Source organism: Neofelis nebulosa, chromosome 2 (assembly GCF_028018385.1).
Source record: "Neofelis nebulosa isolate mNeoNeb1 chromosome 2, mNeoNeb1.pri, whole genome shotgun sequence".
Classification (NCBI taxonomy): domain Eukaryota; kingdom Metazoa; phylum Chordata; class Mammalia; order Carnivora; family Felidae; genus Neofelis; species Neofelis nebulosa.
This window is the reverse complement of record NC_080783.1, coordinates 50,988,180-51,015,825: the sequence shown is the minus strand read 5'-3', so window position 1 is coordinate 51,015,825 and position 27,646 is coordinate 50,988,180. Positions and strand designations below refer to the sequence as shown.

The 27,646-nt window shown below is 36.5% G+C and overlaps 1 protein-coding gene across 4 annotated transcripts in view; it reads left to right on the top strand.

The window, feature by feature from the left end:
- NUP35 (nucleoporin 35) overlaps positions 1–8,695 on the top strand; it is a 39,410-nt gene extending 30,715 nt beyond the window's left edge. For 2 of the 4 annotated variants that reach the window (XM_058711991.1, XM_058712017.1), the window contains exons 6-9: positions 1,107–1,176; positions 2,214–2,342; positions 3,404–3,568; positions 4,625–5,283. In XM_058711991.1, coding sequence (XP_058567974.1) covers positions 1,107–1,176; positions 2,214–2,342; positions 3,404–3,568; positions 4,625–4,702 — 442 coding nt within the window. In that variant the 3' untranslated portion in view covers positions 4,703–5,283. Of the gene's footprint in view, positions 1–1,106; positions 1,177–2,213; positions 2,343–3,403; positions 3,569–4,624; positions 5,284–8,552 lie in introns of those variants that run through there. The other 2 variants (XR_009256849.1, XM_058712007.1) reach the window with 2 other exon arrangements.
- The last annotated feature ends 18,951 nt before the right edge of the window (positions 8,696–27,646 follow it).

Below are 27,646 nucleotides of genomic sequence, written 5' to 3'. Positions count from 1 at the left end.
CTGTATGAGTTTGATTGCGAGAACTGAAATGTTTTCTTCTAAGAGATAAAATATTTTATTTTGACTGTTTATAGGATAGTACATCTAAAATATATGTGTTCTTTGATAATTTAACTTTTTCCTAGTGACTCAAGGTCATCATGATATATATCATTCGTTGTTTTGGGGTGGTTCTTTTATAGGGTATTGAAATGTTTCCACTCAAAGTGGTTGTAGAGTCTTAGAATTACATTTTATTTTTCAAGTACCTCCCCTCTCTTGGAACCATTATTTCTCTTTCATTTTTATTTTCTTCAGCTCTTCTTTGTAGGCACTTTGCCTCATTTGTTGCTTTTCTTTGAGGTTAGAAATTTTATATCCAAACATACATAAAATAAAATTTCAGTCCTGAATGCAAGCTCTCGATAACTAAAGCTACTGGTTAAGGAAACTCCAGATTTTCAACTTAAAATAGCTTCATTGTTTGGACTATAAAAGTGATAACACCTCATAAAATATTTTTAAACCATAAGGAACTTTATAAAGAAGAAAAGAAAAATCACTTAAAAATTTTCAGAGATATATGGCTATTAAAATCTTGGTAACCACCCTTTTAAATGTTTCTATACTAATGATGCTGGTATTGATTTTCATTTTTATTTAGAACTAAACTTCTGAATTTTCAGTTGGCACTCAGTGTGTAAATACTTTGACCATATAATTTAAAATTCTTTTCCTTTTAATAGCTGTAGTATACCTAAGTATTTCACACACACACATAGACACATGCATATATGCCCTCGTAGAATAAATTATATACATAGCTGTGACATGATAATTCTTTTCTAAGAGTGTGATAATGGCAGTGAGAGTGGAATTTTAGAGATTTCATATGTGGAATCTGGGGATGGGGAAGAATGACTGAGTCAAAACTAATTTTAACATATTTGCTTTTGAGTAATGGGCAATGATATATTTAGCTGATACAGAGGAAAACAGAATGATCAGGGATCTCCTATTAATATTCTAGTCGATTGGGGGAAACTTATCTTGAAATACTTATACGTAGGGTAATTTGCATTTGTATTTATTATGGAAGTTGACTGTTTGGACAACTCTTTTTTCAGGTTTCCTCAAGCATCTGCTTCCTATATATTATTACAATTTGCACAGTATGGGAATATCTTAAAACATGTGGTAAGGCTTACTTCTTTTCAGTTCAAGATTTAGTGTGAAGAAAGAGAAGCTGTGAATTGAGGGAGACTTTGCTCCTGAATATTGTCTGCTTTTTTCCAAACTTAAAAGTTTTTCTTTCTTTTTTTAAGTTTTCATTGAATATGTCTGTTGCAGTCTAGAAGGCTAGAGGTTGCATAGTAGTTAATAAAAGGGATAAAGAAAGAAGATAAGAGAGCGAGAATTTCATGCTCCCCCCCTCTTTCCTTAAATGCTTCATAGTCTCTTAACAAAAATTACACCAAATATTATATAACTGTCTTCCAGTATCCGCTTGTTTTATTGGAGATGAAAGAAAAGAGAAGTTCCTTATTTACAGAGTTCATAGGGCGTTTTTAGCTTGTAGAGAGCTTTTTAAAAACAAGTATCTTACCTTGTCTTACCTATAACAAGTTATAAATAACAAATCTTTTTTCTGTTATCAGGGATTGACTTAATTCCTACAGAAATAACATTGATGAATACAATTTTTAACAATTTCATAGCAAGGGTTAGTAAGATCTTTTTATTTAAAAAAAAAAATTTTTTTTAATGTTTATTTATTTTTGAGACAGAGAGAGACAGAGCATGAACAGTGGAGGGGCAGAGAGAGAGGGAGACACAGAATCTGAAATAGGCTCCAGGCTCTGAGCGGTCAGCACAGAGCCCGACGCGGGGCTCAAACTCACGGACCGTGAGATCATGACCTGAGCCGAAGTCGGACGCTTAACCGACCAAGGCACCCAGGCGCCCCAGTAAGATCTTTTTATAAGAAACAATTATCTTTTGAGAATTACTTTCAGAGAATTTTTGCCACGTATTCTTTATATTGGAGAATTGAGAGGTAGAAATTATTGAAACTGTGTAATAGGATTTTTGTTGAATCCTAGCATTCAGTTTGTTATGGGGCATCAAATAAAAAGTAGAAGCATATATATCTCCTTATCTTTGTATTTTCTAATAAAATTCATGGTTAGGTTTTATATATTTTATGTTTTAAGGGACAACTTCATTCTTTGCAGATGTCTAACACAGGAAATTGGATGCATATTCGTTATCAATCTAAACTGCAGGCTCGGAAAGCCTTAAGCAAAGATGGAAGGATTTTTGGAGAGTCCATCATGATTGGTGTAAAACCATGTATAGATAAAGTAAGTTATTGCTGATGTAAGGAAAATGGCTTCATCTGTATGAAGAGTACAAGTCTAAGTATAGACATTGGCAGTTATGTCACTTTGCTTCACTGTGCCCCTTTTTCTTACTTCATAAAATATGATGATGTTATAGTATTGTTTTCATGGGAAGCTAAATTTTTAGTCATGGGACTTTAGAATTTAGAGGTAATCCATCCTGACTCCTTCATTTTATAGATAAAGAGGCCAACGGGACTTGGGTAACTTATCTAGAGTTGTTAAAGGTAAGATCTAGATTTTAGGTCTCCTAACTTCTAGCTCATTCTCCTGTGCAAAAGCAACATAAAAATCTTTAAATACTTCAAAGGAATGCTGCTCTTTCAAAATGAAATACTTCACATGAATGGTAACAGGGTTAACTATTTAATGGCTGAAACTTTTTAGTCATTTTTATTTTAAAATGTTTAAAAACTATTATATGCCTATAAATAATACTGAGAACAATTTATACTTCATGGCTTGTAAAATGATCATAATTGTTCTTAAGTAATTATACATGAACTTCTGTCTACCAGGCACTGTGCTCATATATACACATTAATGCACAAAGCAGGTCTGGCTCCTGTTCTTACAATCTGTGGTTACTTTAGAGTTCTGTAATTATTATATTATGCTGTAACATATGTTTGTAGAGGCCAGAGGAGAATCTGGGGTTCCTGGCTACTAAGTAGCACTGGAATTTCATGCCTTACTTCCCCCAGGATTTCCCCAAGAATCTTCTTTTTTCTCCCTTGAGGGTTTTTCATAGTATTTTTTAGGAGATTTTTACTCTTGTGAGTCTCTAGTCATCTTGAGGATGTTTGAGATCACTGAAGTGAGCTTTCTGGTTGAGCATTAGATCTCAAATACTAGCTAAGAAGTATGTATTGCTTTATCAAGCCTAAAATTGTTTGAAAGTTTAATTAGATCAAATAAAGTGTGCCTCTTTCAATAAATTTTTCTTTTTAAGTAGGGTGTAATAGTGGATAATAGCATATTATGTTTATAAACAGAGAAGTTCTTTACCTTTCTTTCTCCAGAGTGTTATGGAAAACCATGACAGGTGTGCTTTGTCATCTCCACCTCTAGCCTTTACACCACCAATCAAAACTGTAGGCACACCAACCCAGCCTGGAAGTGCTCCTAGGATTTCTACCATGAGACCTCTTGCTACAGCATACAAAGCTTCTACTAGTGACTATCAGGTATTTTAAGAATTAGATAAAGATAAACTTGAAAAAGTGAAATGCATAGCATGTTTAACCATTGGATTGATTTGTGTGCCATTAAATATTTCTTACGTGATTGCCTTGATGAAATCCCTATAAATTTGCATTCTTAAATTCCTTATTTTAAAAATTATAGTTTTGGCCAATTGAAAACTTACCTTGAATTTTAAAAAAATTTTGCCATTATTTAAAACATTTTGAAGGTTTTAGTTTTTTCTGAGTTATACTTGCATACATTAAAGTTTCTCTTATGAACATCTCTTGGTGTGAGGGAATATTAAAAAACTTGTTGAACTGATGACTGAATCTGATGGTATCACAAATGAAGAACCTCACTGATGTTGGAGTAGCTGTGGTTATCAAAGAGACCATTGACTAGCTCCCATTTCACTGTTTCTTGTTTCAAAAAAGTTTAAAGGGAAAGTTCATTATATTCATTGAAGAATGATAGAAGTATTATGACTCTCATTCAGTATGTTACTGTCTCCTACTTAATCAGGTTCTGAACTTGCCTAGTCACAGACACAGGTCCTGAAACAGCAAATAAAACATTTTTAATTTAGTAAGATAGTGACAATTTAGTCTTTTGATTTCCCCTGAAATTTGGAGACTAGGACTGGATTTTTCATTAAGGTTTTCTTTTAAGCCAGTCCTGTCTCTTTTATAGTAGGCTCCATGCCTGGTGTGGGGCTTGAACTCATGTCCCTGAAATCAAGAGTCAGATGCTCTGCCAACTGAGCTAGGCAGGCACCCCTAAGGATTTTAAAACCCTCATCTCTTGTAGCTTTTGTATTGTTTGTTCACTTTTCTGATATAAGGAGAAGATATAATTTGTCTTGCCAAAGGAATAGGATTTTGTGCTTTAAAGCATAAAGTTGTTCTAACTAAATCCCTATCTTCTCCTTTAAATATACAATTCGGTACCACAAATGCATTTAACTGTTTGGCTCTTTTAAATTAGCCATTAACTCTAGAATTGACTATGATACTTAAGAAACTATAGCCTAACAATTGTGTGTGCTTTTTTAATAGGTTATTTCTGACAGACAGACGCCAAAAAAAGATGAAAGTCTTGTATCCAAAGCAATGGAGTACATGTTCGGCTGGTAGTATAGTAAGAGCTAAGAATCACCTACCACGGAGGAGGCTGCTACACTAAAACAGAGTTAGCCCAGTACTGCCAGCTTGCCTTTGGTTAGTTATATAACCACTCTTGGCAGTGCTGAATCGCTCTCTCTCACTTTCTTAGAAGCCTTTTTTCTTTAAGGATACAGCATATTTGTAGCTTGCACTTTAAAAGATGATTGAGATACGTTTTAAAGAAAACAAAAAATCCCTGTAAATAGGATTTTGTGCTTTCTGTGTTAGTGCATGCTTTAAGCACAAAAAACTCAGCATTGATTACTGTAAATTGTATAATTGAATTTGTGGTGAGGTTTTATAGTCTTCATGAGTTGGTGGGGTGAATTTCATGAAGGGTAAACTATACAACTCCTAACAATACACAAAGATTATAATCAACCAATTTGAATTATGGTTTTTTAATTTAGATAGTATTTAATATTTTAATTATCCTTGTTTATATATGTCCTGTCATGGATTGTCATCTTTCAGTATTCTAAAGTCAAAAGTCTTTTTAAAAACCTACTAAAGTTTCGTGATAATAAACTTTGTCAATTGTATATATTAAACATTTTTTGAAAGTGATTTGTTATTAACAATTTAAAAAAATTTGAAGTGTCTGCTGAAATAGAGAAAATACATCATGAATCTCCACATACTGTAATCTAGCTTTAATAACCATATAACCATAAATATTTTGCCATAGTGGTTTCTTCTCTCTCTCTTTTGTTTAAAGCATATCTCAGATGTGATGTCATTTTAATCTAAGTACTTGAGGATATATCAAAAAAAGAACATTCCCACTTGTAATTACAGTATCAGTATCATACCTAACAGAATTAGTAAGTTTCTTAATATCTAATATATAGCCCATTAAAAAATTTCCCAGTTATCTCCAAAATATATTTATGGTCGGTTAGTACAAATCACTGTCTAGAGTAGGTGTACATAATATATTTGATTATTTTGTCTTTTAAGTATCTTGAAATCTATAGCTCCTGCTCTCTTTACACCATGACTTCTTGAAGGAATTGTGAGAGTTGCCTACAGTGTCTCATAGACTGAATGTGGTCAGTTGCTTTCTTTGTTTAACTTGTTCTGTCATTTATCCCATATCCTAAAAGTTGGATCTAGGGAAGATTAATTAGATTCTGATTTCTTTTTTTCTTTTTTGAGCAACAATACTTGATAGTATCGTGCACTTTATATTTAAGAGACGTTTAATCTGGTTGTCCCACTTTTACTGAGGCTCAAATTGGTCACTGGGCACATGGGTAGAAGCCCAGCATCTTGTTGGAAAATTCCTCATAAGGTTCTTGCATTATGTTTTTGAAAGCATACATTAGTGATATTTGCCTGAATAAATTATTTCATTAAGGTTTGCAAAATGATTTTCCAAATCTATTATTTCTGTTGCATTTATTACCTGGAATTCTTTTATATATAAAAACTTTGCTCCACCCACTAGGGCTATTTTGTCACATGGAATATATTCATACCAAAATGGCAGGATAAATATTTGATCCTTTTCCTTTATTATTTTTCAGAGTAACTGTTGGTGCACTGGAAACTCTAATTGGTGTCCAGTGAGTTAAAAAAAAAAATGTTTTTCTCTGCAGTATCGCTATGCACTTAGAGCATTTTTTTGTTTTTGTTTTTTTTTTTTTTTAATTCACTGTGTTAGTCACTTGGTGTCATTAGTCTTTTGTTCAAATTATCACCCTTGGCCAGTGAGAACCTCATTAAGCTGGCTCTTGAGTGAAAAGGCCTTTAATTGAAATAATATTTCACCGTAGTATAAGTATCTAGGTAATCAGCATCTCTTTATCTTCAATACTTCTTGATAAAGAATAACTAAACACATTGTATGGAAAGTATTGATATGCCTTTTAAATCACAGCAAACTACCATTAAAGATTTGTTTAGTTCTCTGAGGTGAAGTGTGATACTAAGGACTGTACTGGCCTGGTGAAAATCCATTTATTGTTATAGAGTATTTTTATTCTGATACTTACATATTGAAGTCTTTCTATTCCAACTTAAAATAGGATTTTATTTTATATCTTCTAACATACAGAACTCAGTTATTCAAAGTAGAACTGTGGCTACTAGATCCCATTAAGCCCTAGCATTTGTATTTGAGTTTTATACATTTTTGTAAAAGGATTATACTTTTTGTTTCTTTTGAGAGGTCATTTTATTTCTGTAGACCTTCGTGGAGCATGAAGTTTGCTTTCTGACTAAAAGTACTTGTTTGCTATGTTTGGGTTTGTGTTTTTATCCAGTGTTTTATCTTACTTGTCTTTATCTCCATCACATCATTTACTTAAAAAGAGCCAGGAAACCTATAAATCTATCAAACCAACACATCTATGACATAAACTTACACAATGTTACATGCCAATTATATCTCATTTTAAAAAGTATATAAAATAATAAAACAAAAAACAAACTGAACAGAAAAGAGCTAGGAAAATCTAAGAAAGCAAACTCCCGTATTTTTCAATGCTACAAAACACAACAGAATTGGGAACTGAGAAAGCTAGAAAAATTACCCTGAACCAAGCCTCTTCCTAAAAGTTCAGAAAAGCTGATTTCACAACAAAAATAAGTAACAAAAAACTATAGTCATGCGAAGTTGTTATACAAAATAAGAGGATAAGGAACAAAGTATCATATAGACATTGGAAGCACATCAGAAAGGCACGCCCATAATAGATCAAAACTATGACCTGGTTATTTAAAAATGACTTCTCAGATGTTTTGGGGTACCTGAGTGGCTCAGTTGGTTAAGTGTCCGACGTCACCTCAGTTCATGATCTCGCGGTCCGAGAATTCAAGCCCCGCGTCGGGCTCTGTGCTGACAGCTCAGAGCCTGGAGCCTGCTTTAGATTCTGTGTCTCCCTCTCTCCCCTCCCCTGCTCACGCTGTCTCTCTCTTTCTCTCTCTCTCTCTTTCTCTCTCTCTAAAAAATGAATAAATTTTTTAAATGACTTATATCATTTGAAAGTGAACCGAAGTATGAAAGAATACCAATAATCAGAATTTTTTTTTTTTTAATTTTTTTTTTTTTTCAACATTTTTTAATTTATTTTTGGGACAGAGAGAGACAGAGCATGAACGGGGGAGGGGCAGAGAGAGAGGGAGACACCGAATCGGAAACAGGCTCCAGGCTCCGAGCCATCAGCCCAGAGCCTGACGCGGGGCTCGAACTCACGGACCGCGAGATCGTGACCTGGCTGAAGTCGGACGCTTAACCGACTGCGCCACCCAGGCGCCCCAATAATCAGAATTTTTAAAATTTGGGAAAGTACTAGAAATAAAAGGAAGAATAATTTGGAAATGAAGACTAAACTAGACTAAACACAAAAGCAGGTAATGCCTTATGGGAACTAGAATGTCAAAAAGTAGGATGGCCTTAGAAATCAGAAAAGATATAAAAAGGATTTGTGGGAAAATGACAAATTAAAAAATATTTTAATTATAACAATTCTGTAATGAAATATATATAATATATAATAAATATATATATGTATATATATATACATATATATATATATATATATGTAACAAATTACATGAAGAATACTTTGCTAAAAAAAATACTTGGAGCTACATATTGAAAGAAAACCCTGCCTACCTGAGAATGTTCTCTTATGTAAAAACTTCTCATTTGGCTTTAGACAAACAACAAGTGACTTAGAAGAGCAAAACTTATATGGCACTATGCCAGGAGCAAATACTACATTTAAGATACTTGGGAGGAAAAATATGAACAAAATATTTTATTTCTAACAAAACTGATTTTGAAGTGTAAAAATTACTTCTTACATATCAGTTTGCAGGAATTCAGGAAACATGTTTTCCTTGAGTGCTTCCTGGGAAATGGACCACAGAATGTGCTCAGATGAGCTAAGTAACTGGAAAGCTGTTGACACAAAGTCTTTGGTGAGCATTAAATTTGACATCACATCATGACCAAAGTGCTGACCAGGTTCATTGCTTGAAGCTTAATCCACTGGGTGGATTTTCCCTCATTACTTTCAAGTCCACTCTGTGTCTAATATGGCATCAGTCAGTGTGGTTGGCCTACAGCAAGCTGATCCTTCTGTGAATAAAGCCTGGATTTCCTTTCCCCTATTGGCTGATGGTAGTGAACTCCAATTAAGTCATAGATTGTGAAAGGGAGAGGTGTCAGTACCTTGGAGGTAAGTGATTTAGAGTTCTGGGCCACTTTTTCTTGAAACTTGGGAGCCTGTGGACCTGCTTGGGAGCCATCCTGAATGTACCATGGATTATTACCATGCTGGCCAGGCTGGTGGCTTGGTGAATCTGACAGTACTGAGCTTTTGTGATGGGCAGCTTTGGTGACATGGTTGATATACTATGTAACTGATTAGTTACTAAGTCACTTGGTGTGGTACCCTCTCTCACTGTGGCCCCACTAAAACTTAGGAATAGGTTAAAGCATTGTCCCCATGTATTTTGTGTTGTCTCAGAAATCCAGAAGGCTGCCGAGTGCTGTAGCTTTTTTAGTGGTAGTAGGAGCAAGATACAATAATTTATTCTTCGGAGAGAGATGTCTCAGCATGCCCCAGTGGTAGAACTTCATAACTTCACCAATGTAGTAAAACTGAGTTTTTGTGCTTTACCTCCTACCAACTGGCATACATTTGTCTTTAGAGGATGTCTTGAGTATTTGCCACTTACCTTCTTGCAGGTTTAGTGAACATGATGCCATCAATGCACACTATTTGAATAATCAAGAGTTCTCTGACTGGAAGACAGATTTGCCCACTGTTAGGGGTGGGCCAGGGCTCCATTTATCACCAGACCTTATGGCCTCATGCTAACAGGAACCATGAGAACATCTGGGTTCATCAGTGTCACCCTATGACCTTGTATCAGCCCCTAAAATCTCTGGATATTTCTCTTTGGTGCACTTTGAAAAATGAAGACTCTGGAGAATTGCTACTGTATATACTTGCTATGGCATTGAAAATTCCTTACTCAGTTGGAACTTGCCTCCCATTTCATTTGGGTCTAACAGTTGAATCCTATCTGTACACTGGGCTGTGGGGTGGCTGACCTCAGTCTTCTGCATATCTGGTCTTGATCTTTTTAGATTGTATGTAAAACAAAACCTCTTTTGGCTTCCTTTCCCTTTCTCCTTTTTAAGAAATATTTAGTTGCCCAATAAGACATAAATACAGAACATTAAAATACACTTTAATGAATTATAAGGTGAATAATCTTGTAACTACCACTCATCAAGAAACAGAATCTTAACCAGCAATGTCCATATGCCCCATTCCAACTTCTATCCTCTTCTTCCCCCACAAAATTAAACACTACTATAATTGTATTTTTTGTAGGTCCAGGTAGTAGGCTTTAAAAGAGTTGGGATTTCTACCTGATGTAGAAAGCTGGTGAAAGTTAAAATTCTTAATGAGGTGGTAAGATTTTTGAATGTTAATGAAGCAAAAGTATAGCTGTTGTAACTCCAAAATCCAGTTTTGGAAATTAACTGGTTAGTAAATAAGTTGGATCAATATTATTTTAACTTACAATTTTTTTTACATTTTATTTTTACTTTTTTAAAATTTACATCCAAATTAGCATGTAATGCAACAATAATTTCAGGAGTAGATTTTTTAGTGCCCCTTACCCATTTAGCCCATCCCCCCTCCCACAACTCCTCTAGTAACCCTCAGTTCTCCATATTTATGAGTCTCTTCTGTTTTGTTCCCCTCCCTGTTTTTATATTATTTTTGTTTCCCTTCCCTTATGTTAATCTGTTTTGTCTCTTAAAGTCCTCATATGAGTGAAGTCATATGATTTTTGTCTTTCTCCAACTGACTAATTTCACTTAGCATAATACCCTCCAGTTCCATCCTCGTACTTGCAAATGGCAAGATTTCATTCTTTTTGATTGCCGAGTAATACTCCATTGTGTGTGTGTGTGTGTGTGTGTGTGTGTGTGTGTGTGTGTGTGTGTGTATACACCACATTTTCTTTATCCATTCATCCATCGATGGACATTTGGGCTCTTTCCATACTTTGGCTATTGTTGATAGTGCTGCTATAAACATGGGGTTGCATGTGTCCCTTTGAAACAGCACACCTGTATCCCGTGGATAAATGCCTGGTAGTGCAATTGCTGGGTCATAGGGTAGTTCTATTTTTAGTTTTTTGAGAATCTCCATACTGTTTTCCAGAGTGGCTGCACCAGCTTGCATTCCCTACAACAATGCAAAGAGATCCTCTTTCTCTGCATCCTCGCCAACATCTGTTGTTGCCTGAGTTGTTAATGTTAGCCATTCTGACAGATGTGAGGTGGTATCTCATTGTAGGTTTGATTTGTATTTCCCTGATGATGAGTGATGTTGAGCATTTTTTCATGTGTTGGTTGGCCATCTGGATGTCGTCTTTGGAGAAGTGTCTATTCATGTCTTTTGCCCATTTCTTCAATGGATGATTTGTTTTTTGGGTGTTGAGTTTGATAAGTTCTTTATAGATTTTGGATACTAACCCTTTATCTGATATGTCATTTGCAAATATCTTCTCCCATTCTGTTGCCTTTTAGTTTTGCTGATTGTTTCCTTCGCTGTGCAGAAGCTTTTTATTTTGATGAGGTCCCAGTATAGTTCATTTCTGCTTTTGTTTCCCTTGCCTCCAGAGACATGTTGAGTAAGAAGTTGCTGCAGCCAAGATCAAAGAGGTTTTTGCCTACTTTCTCCTCGAGGATTTTGATGGCTTCCTGTCTTACATTGAGTTCTTTCATCCATTTTGAGTTTATTTTTGTGTATGGTGTAAGAAAGTGGTCCAGGTTCATAATTCTGCATGTCGCTGTCCAGTTTTCCCAGCACCACTTGCTGAAGAGAGTGTCTTTATTCCATTGGATATTCTCTCTTGCTTTGTTAAAGATTAGTTGGCCATATGTCTGTGGGTCCATTTCTGGGTTCTCTATTCTGTTCCATTGATCTGAGTGTCTGTTGATACTGTCTTGATGATTACAGCTTTGTAATACAGCTTGAAGTCTGGGATTGTGATGCCTCCTGCTTTTGTTTTCTTTTTCAAGATTGCTTTGTCTATCCAGGGTCTTTTCTGGTTCCATACAAATTTTAGGATTGTTTGTTCTAGCTCTGTGAATACTGGTGTTATTTTTATAGGGATTGCATTGAATATGTAGATTGCTTTGGGTAGTACTGACATTTTAACAATATTTGTTCTTCCTATCCAGGAGCATGGAATCTTTTTCCATTTTTTTGTGTCTTCTTCAGTTTCTTTCATAAGCTTTCTATAGTTTTCAGTGTACAGATTTTTCACCTCTTTGGTTAGATTTATTCCTAGGTATTTTATGGTTTTTTGTACAACTGTAAATGGGATTGATTTCTTGATTTCTCTTTCTGCTGCTTCATTGTTGGTGTATAGGAATGCAACTGATTTCTGTGCATTGATTTTATGTCCTGCAACTTTCCTGGATTCATGAATCAATTCTAACAGTTTTTTGGTGTAATCTTTTGGGTTTTCCATATAGAGTATCCTGTTCTGCGAAGAGTGAAAGTTTGACCTCCTCCTGGCCGATTTGGATGCCTTTTATTTCTTTGTGTTGTCTGATTGCAGAGGCTAAGACTTCCAATACTTTGTTGAATAACACTGGCAAGAGTGGACATCCCTGTCTTGTTCCTGACCTTAGGGGGAAACCTCTCAGTTTTTCCCCATTGAGGATGATACCAGCGTTGTGTTGTTCATATATGGCTTTTATGTTCTTGAGGTATGCTCCTTCTATCCCTACTTTCTTAAGGATTTTTATCAAGAAAAGATGCTGTATTTTGTCAAATGCTTTCTCGGCACCTATTGAGAGGATCCTATGGTTCTTGTCATTTCTTTTATTGATGTGATGAATCACATTAATTGTTTTTGTGGATATTGAACCAGCCCTGCATCCCAGGTATAAATCCCACTTGGTTGTGGTGAATGATTTTTTTAATGTATTCTTGGAGCTGGTTGGCTAATATCTTGTTGAGTATTTTTGCATCCATGTTCATCAGGGAAATTGGTCTATAGTTCTCCTTTTTAGTGGGGTCTCTGGTTTTGGAATCAAGGTAATGCTGGCTTCATAGAAAAGAGTTTGGAAGTTTTCCTTCCATTTCTATTTTTTGGAACACCTTCAAGAGAGTAGGTGTTAACTCTTCCTTAAATGTTTGGTAGAATTCCGCTGGAAAGCCATCTGGTCCTGGACTCTTGTTTTTGGCAGATTTTTGATTACTAATTCGATTTCCTTACTGGTTATGGGTCTGTTCAAATTTTCTATTTCTTCCTGTTTCAGTTTGGGTAGTGTATATGTTTCTAGGAATTTGTCCATTTCTTCCAGATTGCCCATTTTATTGGCATGTAATTACTTATAATCTCTTATTGTTTTTATATCTGCTGTGATGGTGTGATCTCTACCCTTTCTTTCTTGATTTTATTTACTTGGGTCCTTTTTCTTTTTGATCAAACTGGCTAGTGGTTTATCAATTTTGTTAGTTCTTGCAAAGAATCAGCTTCTGGTTTCATTGATCTGTTCTACTGTTGTTGTTTTTTTTTGGTTTCGATAGCATTAATTTCTGCTCTGATCTTTATTATTTCCTGTATTCTGCTGGTTTTGGGTTTTATTTGCTGTTCTTTTTCCATCTCTTTAAGGTGTGAGGTTAGCTTATATATCTGAAATCTTTCTTCCTTCTTTAGGAAGGCCTGGATTGCTATATACTTTCCTCTTGTGAGCACCTTTGCTGCATCCGAGAGGTTTGGTTGTGGTGTTATCATTTTCATTGGCTTCCATATACTTTTCAATCTCCTCTTTAATTTCTTGGTTAGCACATTCATTCTTTAGTAGGATGTTCTTCAGTCTCCAAGTATTTACCTTTCCAAATATTTTCTTGTGGTTGATTTCGAGTTTCATAGCATTGTGGTCTGAATATATGCACGGTATGATCTCAATCTTTTTGTACTTGCTGAGGGCTGATTTGTGTCCCAGTATGTGGTCTATTCTGGAGAATGTTCCATGTGAACTGGAGAATAATGTGTATACTGCTGCTTTAGGATGAAATGTTCTGAATATGTCTGTTAAGTCCATCTGTTCCAGTGTGTCATTCAAAGCCATTGTTTCCTTGTTGAGTTTTTGATTAGATGATCTGTCCGTTGCTGTGAGTGGGGTGTTGAAGTCTTCTACTATTATGGTATTACTATCGATGAGTTTATGTTTGTGATTAATTGATTTATATATTTGGGTGCCTTCACATTTGGCGCATAAATGTTACAATTGTTAGGTCTCTTTGGTGGATAGACCCCTTGATTATGATATAATGCCCTTCTGCATCTCTTGATACAGTCTTTATTTTAAAGTCTAGATTGTCTGATACAAGTATGGCTACTCCGGCTTTCTTTTGTTGGCCACTAACATAATAGATGGTTCTCCACCCCTTATTTTCTTTTTTTTTTTAAAAAAAATTTTTTTTTCAATGTTTTTTATTTATTTTTGGGACAGAGAGAGACAGAGCATGAACGGGGGAGGGGCAGAGAGAGAGGGAGACACAGAATCGGAAACAGGCTCCAGGCTCCGAGCCATCAGCCCAGAGCCTGACGCGGGGCTCGAACTCACGGACCGCGAGATCGTGACCTGGCTGAAGTCGGCCGCTTAACCGACTGCGCCACCCAGGCGCCCCTCTCCACCCCTTATTTTCAATCTGAAGGTGTCTTTAGGTCTAAAGTGGGTCTCTTGTAAACAGCATATAGATGGATCTTGTTTTCATATCCATTCTGTTACCGTGTGTCTTTTGATTGGAGCATTGAGTCCATTGACGTTTAGAGTGAGTACTGAAAGATATGAATTTATTGCCATTATGATGCTTATAGAGTTGGAGTTTCTGGTGGTGTTCTCTGGTCCTTTCTAATCTTTGTTGCTGTTGGTATTTACTTATTTATTTATTTATTTATTTAGTTATTTAGTTATTTATTTATTTATATTTTCATCTTTTCTCCCCTCACAGAGTCCCCCTTAAAATTTCTTGCAGTGCTGGTTTAGTGGTCATAAACTCCCTTAATTTTTGTTTGGGAAACTTTTTATCTCTCCTTCTATTTTGAACGATAGCCTTGCTGGATAAAGAATTCTTGGCTGCATATTTATCTGATTCAGCACACTGAATATATCCTGCTACTCCTTTCTGGCCTGCCAAGTTTCTGTGGATAGGTCTGCTGCAAACCTGATCTGTCTTCCCCTGTAGGTTAGGGACTTTATTTTTCCCTTGTTGCTTTCATGATTCTCTCCTTGCCTAAGTATTTTGTGAATTTGGCTATGATATGCCTTGTTTATGGTCGTTTTTTTTTTAATCTCATGGGAGTCCTCCGTGCTTCCTGGATTTTGATGCCTGTGTCTTTCCTCAGGAAAGTTTTCTGCTATGATTTACTCACATAACCCTTCTACCCCTATTTCTCTCTCTTCATCTTCTGGGACCCCTGTTATTCTGATATTGTTCCTTTTTAATGAGTCACTGATTTCTCTAATTCTTAAATCGTGCTCTTTTGCCTTAATCTCCCTCTTTTTTCCTTCTTCATTATTCTCTATAAATTTGTCCTCTATATCGCTGATTGTTCTGCCTCATCCATCCTTGCCACCACTGCATCCATCTGTGATTGCAGCTCAGTTATAGCATTTTTAATTTCATTCCATTTTTTACTTCTTTTATCTCTACAGAAAGGGACTCTAATCTGTTTTCGATTCCAGCTAGTATTCTTATTATTATGATTCTAAATTCTGGTTCAGACATCTTGCTTGTATCTGTGTTGGTTAAATCCCTGGCTGTTGTTTCTTCTTGCTCTTTCTTTTGGGGTGAATTCCTTCGTTTTGTCATTTTGAAGGGAGAAAAGTTATTAATGATGTAGAAAAATTGAAATTAAAAGGAATTAAAATTTAAAAAATATTAAAATTAAAACACACACACACACACACACACAAATTGAATAAATGATTGGTAGATCCTAAGTGTGTTTTGGTCTGAGTGTTGATAGTGCTTTGACAGATTAGAGAAAAGAAAGGGGGGGAAGGAAATCGTTTGAGAATTTGAAAAAATGAATATGCTGAAGTCGACTAAAATGAGATGATGGGAGTAAAATAGAATTTAAAAAAATTTACACAAAAGTAAAGAATATAGTGGAAAAATTAAAGAAAATATTTTTAATAAAAACTAAAATAAATATTAATTTTTTCTTTTTCTGTATTCAAGAAAAAGAAAAGAAAAAAAAAGGAAATCATTTGAAAATTTGAAAGTGAATACACTGTAGTAGATTAAAATAAAATGATGGAAGTAAAATAGAATTTGAAAAAATTTACATAAAAGCAAAAAATATAGTAAAAAAATTAAAGAAATATTTTAATAGAAACTGAAAGTAAAAATGGAGTTTTTCTGCATTCAAGAAGAAACGAAAAAAATCGTTTGAAAATTTGTAAAGGTGAATACACTGAAGTACACTAAAATAACATGATGAAAGTAAAATAGAATTTGAAAAAAATTACACAAAAGTCAAAAATATAGTAAAAAATTAAAGAGGGGCACCTGGGTGGCGCAGTCGGTTAAGCGTCCGACTTCAGCCAGGTCACGATCTCGCGGTCCGTGAGTTCGAGCCCCGCGTCAGGCTCTGGGCAGATGGCTCAGAGCCTGGAGCCTGTTTCCGCTTCTGTGTCTCCCTCTCTCTCTGTCCCTCCCCCGTTCATGCTCTGTCTCTCTCTGTCCCCCCCAAAAAAAAAAACAAAAAAATTAAAAAATATATTTAATAAAAATTGAACATAAAAATGAATTTTTTGTCTTTATTCAAGAAAAAGAAAAGTTTAAAAGAGAAAAAAGGAAACTGAATAGATAAACCTACTAACAGATTGAAGTAGGACTGAAATTACTTTGTTTTCCCTTAGAAGTCAGTCTATGTAGTGCTTAATAGTCCATAAACTAAGCAGGTGGTGAGACTCGTGTTCTTGAAGAGCGATGTTGGCCCACTTGGGCAGGACTCAGTGTAACAGCTCCACTCTCCACTAGATGGCGCTGACAGCCTACTGGGGTGGATTTTTGTGGTGCTCATAGGGCCTGCGCGCATGCACAGGAGCGGTGAAAATGGCGCCACCCAGCTACCCAGTCTGTTCTCCCGGATCAGCAATCACTCACCCGTCCTCTGTCTTCAGCTTTCCTCCACTCCCTGCTTTTTCACTCTCCGTGACCAGCCCCCAGGCAGTACCTCTCTCCCGAGTTTTGTCTCAGATGTGGCTGTTTTCCCCGGCCCCTTACTTATGAAGGACTGCGGCTTTGACCCGCTCCGCCCCTCTGCGGGAGGGTCTCACCAAGCAATGGCTGAATGAGCAATGGCCAAATGTCGGCTGCACCCAGGAACGCTTGCTGGACCCTGCTGCTGCCAATGCCCAGAGACTGCAGCCAGGTGCCAGGCCGCACCAGAAAAAGTTCGCAAGACAGTGTAGCAGCAGCGTTTCAGGGATTATGGAAAATCACAACACACATCTGGCACCAGGCTTCACCCTTAACCACCTTGTTCCAGCACCAGCGAATGCGGCCGTTTTCTGGGGTCTGCTGGGACGAGGTGGCTTCAACAGTCTCTACCAAAAGTCCTTCCAGCAGTGGAACCGCTTTTTCCCGTGTGGCCCAAGAACCTTCCGGACCCCACTCTGTTCCTGGGGATTGGCCCTTCCCACCAGAGCACCGCCAGGTATCGAGCTCCAGAGTTGCAGCCTTTGCGCTTCCCTTGTTCACAGTCTTAATGGAATTTAAACCTCTCCTTTCTCCTTTCTCCCTTTTTAGTTTAGCCCCTGCAGCGATTTCCAATTTTCCACTTTCTCTCCAGCTGCTTTTGGGGAGGGGTGCTTTTCCCGTATTCTCCCCCCGCACCCCCCCACCAGTCTCCGCCCTCTCTCAGCTCGCAAAAGCACCTCCCTTTCTGCTCCGTCTCACTCCCCAAGTTCACCTCTCCATGCCGCGTGCCTGCTGAATTCTGTGGTTCAGGTTGTGCAGATTGTTGTGTTAATCCTCCAATCAGTTTTCTAGATGTTCAGGATGGTATAGTGTTGGTCTGGCTGTATTTCATGGATGTGAGACACGCAAAAAACTTCCATGCTGTTCCATCATCTTGGCTCCTCTCCTACAATTTTTTTAAATTAGGTTATGATTTAAAGGGAAAGTAATCTATCTGACATAATTTTAAATGGCTTTCTAAAATGATTATCTGACTGACTCTAAAACTTAACTTTTTGACTCAATGTCCTTACATAGTTATCAGAACGTTAACTAAAAATTAATGCAGTTCAGAGAAATTGTAGTATTTGCTGCTAAATTAAAAAGTAGTGGTTAAAGTTACTGGAATTTTATTTTTTTATTGTTTATTCTTTATTTATTTTTGAGAGAGAGAGAGTACAAGTAGAGAGGGGCTGTCAGTGCAAAGCCTGATGGGCTCAAATCCACAAACCATGAGATCATGACCTGAGCTGAAGTCAGAAGCTAACTGAGCCACCCAGGTGCCCCAAAGTTACTGGAATTTTAGAATTTGTTTTATACAGTGATTAAGAGCATGGATTTTCAGTGAGACTTAAAATCCTCTCTCTGTTTACCAGCTTAGCTATTTAACCTTGGACAAGTTACTGAACCTTTTTGTGCCTCAGCTTCATCATCAATAAAATGGTAATAATGATAGTGTCTTCTTCGTAGAGTTGTTAGGATTAAATGAATGAATACAGTAAATCATTTAGAACAGTGCCTGGCTGTACTAAGCACCCATTAAACATTAACCATCATTAAGTAGTTAGCAAGATTAGTTCACATGCTAGCTTATTAGCCTCATTAAAAAAAAATGAATATGTGGTAGATTAAAGATGACTTCAAATTTTTGACTTTCCTCCCTGCTGAGAGGCAGGATCTATTTCTCCTGTGTAGGTGTTTTTATTTGCATTTTACTTTTTATGAAACCAATGTAGTACAGGGAAAATGGTGTTATGCCAGTTTCAAAACATGTATAAGAGGACCAGCAGCTTCTACCTTGGTCTCTTGAAGTCCTGATCTGCCACGCAAGAAGACTCCTGCGGGGCAGAGCTGGGAAGGGCCTGAGACCACATGGAGTGGAGAGAAACTCAGCTAAGCCCAGCCTTCCAGTTGCCCAAGGCACCAAGTATGTGAGTGAGGCTGTCACGGACCCTTCACCACAGTCCAGCTGCCAGGTCGCTATCACTGAGAGTCCGTTTATATACACAGCAACTGGAACAGAAGGTGAGAACACATAATGTCTCCCCTAAGATCACATAGATATATACTGATAGAAATAGGGCAGAAATCCAGATTCTTTACTCCAGAGTGCAGTGTTGTGGAATTATAGTGTATTTTCTTTAATATTTAGCTTGATTTTTAAATCACTTAAATTTAAGATGCACTGGAGAAGTGTTTTAAATGAATTTCCCACATTCCAGTTGTAGCTCTAGAATCAACTACTGTGTAAAAGAATATTTGAAAAGAAAGTATTAAAAACAATATAAAACCAAATTATTTTTGGCATAGAAATTATTTTTGGACATATGAAGTTAAAATCTTTATAATATGCAAAGTATTAACAAATGACTGCACACACTTGTTAATTGTTTAAACATTAACGGTTGCTGAATTCTTCATATATTTTGTTTGTGCTAGCATTTAGGCATTAGCATAGGGAAAGTCTTGGGACAAAAAGGTTCCAGGTTCTGCTAACTGGGAGAAACCTCAGGGCAATTTGTTCTGGAATAGGGACATGGACTCTGGAAAGGGGCTCAAGATTGTGTGTGTGTGTGTGTGTGTGTGTGTGTGTGTGTGTTTGTTTGTTTTAAGAGGTGGGTCAGCAAATGGGGTTTTTGGAGACTTTGGGTCATATTACCAGGTTATTTCTTGGTTAATTAGTGGAAGATATTTTATAAATTTAATTAATCTGTCACTCCTGGTTGTTTCTTATAAGTAGCTGCTAATTCTTGCAGAAACAGTTTTTGAAGTGGAATTTAAATAGGCTTTCTATTGTTGAATAAGGGGCTCCTGGGTGGCTCAGTCGGTTAAGCGTCCGACTTCGGCTCAGGTCATGATCTCGCGGTCCGTGGGTTCGAGCCCCGTGTCAGTCTCTGTGCTGACAGCTCAGAGCCTGGAGCCTGTTTCAGATTCTGTGTCTCCCTCTTTCTCTGACCCTCCCCTGTTCATGCTCTCTCTCTCTCTCTCTCTCTCTGTCTCAAAAATAAATAAACGTTAAAAAAAATAGGTTTTCTATTGTTTAATAAACTTCAGAAACAACTATAGATGTACCCATCTTGTGGTGACCATCAGAAGTGTCCAAAATGAAAAGGTTTTAGAGTAAAAACAAGCTGGAATGTCTGAGATTAAAAGCATTAGCTATTTACGTTTTTGGAAATACTGACCACTTCTTTTTTTTACATTTTTGTTACTTTCTGCCTTTTTTTTTTTTTTTTTTTGAGCCCTGGTGTTAGTCTTACTGCATATATTTACTTTAATAATAAAAGATAAAAAATATTTTTTGGAGGGAATGAATGAACAGGTCATTTTTCTTTTTCAAAGTTTTCTTTTGAGCCAGAATAAAAGGAATATTGATAAATTGAAACATGGAAACCTTGAGTTATGTCATTGATTTAAAAAGGAGAAATTAGTATCAACGAGATGTAATCTGGTATTTCAAGCAGCTGTACTATAGTTTATATGATCTACAAAAAGTACATAGAACATATACCTGTAATCCCACCCATCAGTGTCTGGAAATTTTTTCAACAACCAATTCAAGTAATAATTGAGCTCTTAATATGTGCTAGAGCCTTGGGATATATGGGATCAATAAAGACAGGCACCCACTTTTGTGGAACAAACATACCAGCAGAAAGATGTAACAGGAAATAATCCTAGTAAATAAGTCATAGAGTAAGTTAAAAGGTAATAGGTGCTGTGGGAGAAAATGATCAGAAATGCAGGAGTGTTAAGCAGCACTCATGGTAGGCCTCATTCATAAGGTGAGATTTGAGCCGACTTGAAGGGGGTGAGGTTGTTAGGGTGGAATTTGGGAAAGAACATTCCAGGCAGAGGGAACAGCAAGAACAAAGACAGGAGTTTGCCTGGTGTGTTCAAGGAACAGCAGAGGGGAAGGTTGAGTTGAGTGAGCAAGGGGAGGAATGGTAGGAAAATAGATCAGAGGTAATGAGGGCTCAGATCACATAGGATCTTCTAGACCTTAGTAAAGATTGTGACTTCTATTCTTTGTGGTAGGCAGAATAATGGCCCCGAAAGATGTCAGTGTCCCTATCCCCAGAACATGTGAATATGTTACATTACATGGCAAGGGGAACTATGCAGATAGGATTAAGGGTGTGGCCCTTGATGACAGGTACGTGTAAAGATGCTCACCATCACTAATCATGAGAGATGCAAATCAAAAACACAGTGAGATAACACCTCACACCTGTTAGAGTAACTATTATAAAAACAAGAAATAAGGGGCACCTGGGTGGCTTAGTTATGTGTCCGACTCTTGGTTTTGGCTCAGGTTATGATCTCACGGTTCATGGGATCAAGCCTCTCATGGGGCTCTTTGCTGACAGGTTGGGGCCTGATTGGGATTCTCCCTCTCTCTCTGCCCTTCTGCTTATGCATGTGTGTGTTGTGTCTCAAAATAAACATTAAGGCGCGCGCACACGCGCACACACACACACACACACACACACACGAGATAATAAATGTTGGTGAGGATGTGGAGTAAAGGGAATCTTTGTGCACTGTTGGTGGAAATATAAATAAGCACAGCCACTATGGAAAACAGTATGGAAGTGCCTCAAGAAACTAAAAATAGAACTACTACATGATCCAGTAATTCCACTTTTGGGTATTTGTCCAAAGAAGAAAAAAATACTAATTCAAAAAGATGTATGCACTCCCATGTTAATTGCAGCATAATTTACAATAGCCAAAATAGGGAAACAACCTGAGTGTCCACTGATGGATGAATGGATCGAGAAAATGTAGTATACATACACAACAGAATATCACTCAGCTGTTAAAGAATGAAATATTCTCATTTGCAACAACATGGATGTACCTTGAAGGCATGCTCAGTGAAATAAGTCAGAGAAAGATAAATACCATATGATCTCATTTATATTTGGATTCTAAGCAAACAAGGACCAACAGAAGAACAAAAAAATCTCTCATAGATAACAGAGAAGAGGTTGATGGTTGCCAGAGGGGAGATGTGTGGGTGGGGAGGGCAAAATGAGCGGAGGGAGTAAAAAGGTACAAACTTCCAGTTATAAAATAAATAAGTCATGGCATGTAATGTACAATATTGTCCTTATAGTTAATAACGCTATAATATGTATTTGGAAGTTACTGAGAGTAAATCTTAAAAGTCCTCGTCAGAAGAAAAAAATATTTTGTAACCATGTATGATGATAAATGTTAACTTACTGTGGTGACGATTTCATAATACAAATAATGAATCATATTGTACACCTGAAACTTATATGTTAATTGTACCTTAAAAAAGCCAAAAAAACAAACAAAAGGGTATGGAACTCCAGGTGGGAAGACTGTGTCTGATAATTCAGGTGGGCCCATTTTAATCATATTAGCTCTTAAACTTGGAGGAGGCCCTCCTCCCTGGAAATCAGAGAGTCTCCAGAATCTGAGAAGAGCCCTCAGCTGACAGCCAGTAGGGAAATGGAGACATAGTCCTACAGCGCGGAGAAACTGAGAAACTGAATTCTGGCAACAACCTCAGTGAACAAGGAAACAGATTTTCTCCTTAGAGCCTCCAAAAAGAGGCACATCCTTGCTGACTTCTTGACTTTGGCCTCGTGAGACCTAAGCAGAGAATGACTCATCCTAGCTCACCGGACTTCAGACCTGTGGGAACTGTAAGAATAATACATTTTGCCCTGTTTTAAGCCACCAAATTTGTGATAATTTAACAGTAATAGAAAACTAAATACCCGGAGTGAAACAGGAAGCGATTGGATACTTTTTAGTAGAGGAGTATCATGATATAACTTGTTTCCTTTTTATTTATATGAATTTCTGTGATCTCTTGATGACACAGGTAGTTTTTCACAATCTCTCAGCAAGGGTAATAATCACCTTTCACCTTTGGTACTTGAAAGCCAAGTAATTTATATTCTTGACGACACTATTTTGATAGTTTGAAAAGGCTTTTACACTTTCTGAATTTCAGTGTTAATATATGTTTCTTTTTCAAGAAATCCAGATTAATATGATCTGGAATGTTTAAGTGAATTTAGAGCTATTTTACTCATTTAGGGAAAAATGATACCTATCATCTGTAGCAAAGCCAACCTGAATTACCTCTGAAGTTAATTTTAATCCTCTATTTCCTCTTCTCCTGTTTTTTTTTTTCATTTTCTTCTCACAAACTAAATCTTTGTTAAAACCAAAGTGCCAAGGATTAAGTGAAGAATAAAAAGATACTAAGATTGTCTTTAAGCTCCTGTTTCAATGTTTCTTAACATTTGGGTATATTTTCCACAGCATTCCATTCTGGCTATCTCAAGCAGAAGCAGCACAGAAGTTTAGTGAATGAATCCTCAGTAAATAACTATTTGTCTTCTAAATTTGCATAGAATAGTAGCTCAGTAAAACCTAGCTCCATTCAAGGTAACACATTTCAGCTTGGGACCACAGAGCTTTTCCAATCAGCTAGAGATAGGAAGTTGTAGCTGTAGGAGAATATGACAAAAGAAAACCTCTGGGCCAAGCTGCAGAAAGGCCAAAAATGGGACTTAGCAGTTACTAATAGAATGTTCCTAAAAAGAGGTTTCCTCAAAATTATCTGTATTCAGTATCTAGTATATACATTGATGGAAGCTAATCCTCTGTTGTGCTTTTGTGTTTCAAAATAAATTGACCAACTCTGTGCACAAGAAGGCCACTAGCTTTAAAAAATAACTTAAGTGAGGGGTGCCTAGGTGGCTCAGTTGGTTAAGCGTCCGACTCTTGGTTTTCAGCCCAGGTCGTGGCCTCACGATTCTTGAGTTGGAGCCTTGTGTGGGGCTCTGCGCTGACAGTACAGAGCCTGCTTGGGATTCTCTCTCCCTCTCTGCCCCTCCCCGACTCACACTCTATCTCTCTCTCACAAATAAATAAACAAAAACTTGAAAAAAAAACCCTTAAGTGATAGAACTATAACATATAAGTATTCTTAGGGAGAAATTGAGAAATTCCCATGTCCCTAGAGAGAAAAAGTTTAATTCTCTTTTTTTGTGTGTGGTAAAATGCTGGACACAATGTATGCACTGCTTTGACAATTCTTTCTAAGCTAAAAAAGATAAAGTCACTTAACCTAAGATTAAATTCACTTAGGCATTGTAAATTGCACCAAACATCAAGGCAATTGGCTCTCGAAGGGTCAAGAAAGCCTGTTCACTTTAGCATAATGCAAGTTCTCATAGCAGCAAGTTCCTATTCCCCATGAAACCCAATCTCAATGTAACATTGTCAGATTTAAGTTAAACCTTTTAAAATATTAATGATTAATATTATGATTAATTTAGGAAAGAAAATTAGTACTATAGGTTTTGAAATATTAATGATTAATATTATGATTAATTTAGGAAAGAAAAGCTGGTACTATGCAGTGTTGAAAACCAAGGAGACTGAGGGCTTGTAAAACTTAATGTAAACTTGTTCATAATGAGTTAAGAGGCTTCACTCTGGGACTTTGTTGGGTGACTCAGAATCTTTATTGTGGTGATTCAAGTCAGACCTAGTCTACAAGTTAAGACTTTATACACCTGAAATTAATATAATACTGTATGTTAACTGGAATTAAAAATTAAAAAAAAAACATGCAAGTAGACTGCCCATCTTATTCAGTGTTAGGGATGCCATGTTAGTTAACATATAGTGCCATGATCAATTACCTGTGCCAAAGATAATCTAGGTCAAACTATTCTGATTACTGCTTTGCCTTTTCTACACATCATGGCAACCATGTCAGCTCTAGCATTCCAATCTACCTAAGCCTTGGATATCTTCCTCTCCCAGTTCCCAACAGTATTGTGTGGGGACCAACGGGAGTGGCTGAGAGCCTTTCTGGGTGTCCATGAGCTCTTTTTTTTCATAATTCAAGGACATTGCCTTTTCTATTCTTATGTGAGTGCACAGTGAAGTTTTTCAGAGGCTACATGACATTTGATGATAATATCTCTATGATGGCTAATGGAATATGGGGGTGTGCATTCTTGTGTTTTAATTTTTTAGGGGGATGTTATCAGTAATTTCTAAGAGTATAAAGGGGTCCTGAGACTAAAAAGTACGAGAACTAATGCCTTATAATATCTCAAGGAAGATCTCATTTCGACTTCATTTAGTGTGAACTACCTTTGATTGTGTAGAGTTTTCTCAATTATTTTTGTATTTTTAATTTCACTGATTTATGCCACAATGTTTATTATTTCATTATTTTTGTTTGCTTTAGGTTTAATTTGTTCTTTTTCTGGTTTATTCTTTTTTAATAAAACTATTTAATTTTTAAGTAATCTCTACACCCAATGTGGGGCTTGAACTCACAACCCTGAGATCAAAAGACAAATGCTCCATGAACTAAGCCAGCCAGGCATCCCTTTTTTTTTTCTGGTTTCTTAAGGTAGAGCTTAAATTATGGATTTTAAATCTTTGTTCTTTTTTAATACAGGCATTTGATGCTATACATTTTTCCTTAAGCACTGCTTTAGCTGTATTAAACAAATTTTGAAATATTGTATTTTAAGTTTCATTTAGTTTAAATTTGTAAATTTCTATTGCAACGTTTTTCTTTGACCTATGAGTTATTTAGATGTGTGTTGTTTACTTTTCATGTATTTGGGATTTTTTTTTCAGATATCTTTCGATTATGATTTCTATTCTGTTATGATCTGAGAAAGTACTTTTATGATTTCTTTTGTTTTAAATTTGATGAGATTTGTTTTATCACTTTGAATACGGTTTATCTTGTTGCATGTTCTGTATACACTGTATACAGAAGTATACAGTAATTGGGAATTGGCCATATATTAGAATGCTTCAGAATAGAAATGGCATGTGAAATAGTAGGTAGATCACAAAAAAGCCCAATTCTTTACTTTACATCCATATCCCTTGCAATGTGACTTTGCAGTTCCTTGTATCACAAAGCAGGGTCCCTTTCCCCTAAATCTTGGGTGGCTTAGTGAGTTGCTTTGGTCAATGAAATGAGTGGAAATGATAGCTGCGAGTCCCAAAGTTAGGCCGTAAGAACACTTGGTCTCTTCTTACTCTCTTGCAACCCCGCCATCACCCTAAAAGCAAGCCCAAGCCTTAAAGAGGATGAGACAGTAGGTAGAAGAAGCCAAGTCATCTTAGGTATTTTGAATCAACCCACCTGGCTTGGATCAGCAGAACTTCCTGCCTGACCCAGAGCTGACTGCAAAGGTCTGAGTGAGACTAGCCCAGACCAGGGCTGCCTAGCTGACAGACTTACGAGAAACACTAACTAGTTGTTATTTTAAGATTCTAAGTTTTGGGATAACTTATTAAGCAGCATTCTTATGACAATTGGCAATTGATAACATGCCAAGCCTCAATTTAGTTACTCAAAGTAAGTTTACATGGAAACATATAAAGACACTAAAAAAATTACAAAGCCTTTCAAGTAATTCAAGATGTCACAGATTTTGTGGTGACCAAGGGTCATTTTTCCTCCTAAAGGCACATCTCTCCCTCATCCTACCTTTGGTCAGCTACCTTCATAAAAGAGGCATCCTATTCAGTAATGCTTCTAATAATAATAAATGTTCCCCAAACAGAGACAAATGAAAGACAGTTTAATGATTAAGCGTGTGGCCTTTAGGGTCAAATTCTTCTACGCACTAGCTATATGATCATGGGAGATGTGTATCTATCATATGGGACTGTTGAAAGAATTAGATAACTTAATGTAAGGGTTCCTGGCTGGCTCAGTCAGTTAAGTGACCAACTCTTACTGGACTTAGGTCATGATCTCGCCTGTAGTAGGATAGAGTTCAACGTTGGGCTCCCCTCTGAGCGTGGAGCCTGCTTGGGATTCTCTCCTCCCCACCCCCCGGACTTGCACTTTCTCTCTCTCTCTCAAAATAAATAAACTTAGAAATAATAAATAAATGGATTAATGTATATAAAGTGCTTAAAAGAGTGTATAGTACATAGTAAATATCATATAAATAAATGTTAAGCAAGCTCTTAGTATTAAGTACAGACTTCTTATTGCTGGGAAATGACAAAGCTTATATACTTTAAGAAAATTATAAAGAGGTCAGTATTCAAGAAATAATTTCATTAGTGAGTTGGATAAATCTTAATGTGCTTGAAATATTTTATTCCTTTTGTAATCACTGCACTCAAAATGCTATTTAGACTTACTTGCTGGTAGAGAGTGGTGAGCAGGCAGGAGAGAAGTAATAGCACTTATAGATCCGTTCAAGGAGCAAATGTACATTTTGTTAAATGGCCTAAAACAACTTCTCTGAGTGATTTTTAGAGCCATAAAAGTTTGAGATTGACAATTCTGTGACTGTACAAAAGAAATATGAACCCATATAACTTTACAAATGTCCTTGTACACTTATCATGATGAAATATAATAAAATGAAATAAAATGATTAAAAAAAATAAAAACATCCTTAAGGTGTTAGCTTTAGTTCTTTGCTGGGCATAATGCTAATTATCTTACCAATCAGCTACAAGGCCCTTTACATGCTGCTAAAGATAGTGATATTTGAATCACCTAAAATAGTTTTTATCTTTATATTAACCTTGATAGATACTGCTTTAACCTTAAAAAAAAAAAAGTCTAAGGAAGATGTTTTCCCACAGTGGGTAAAAATAT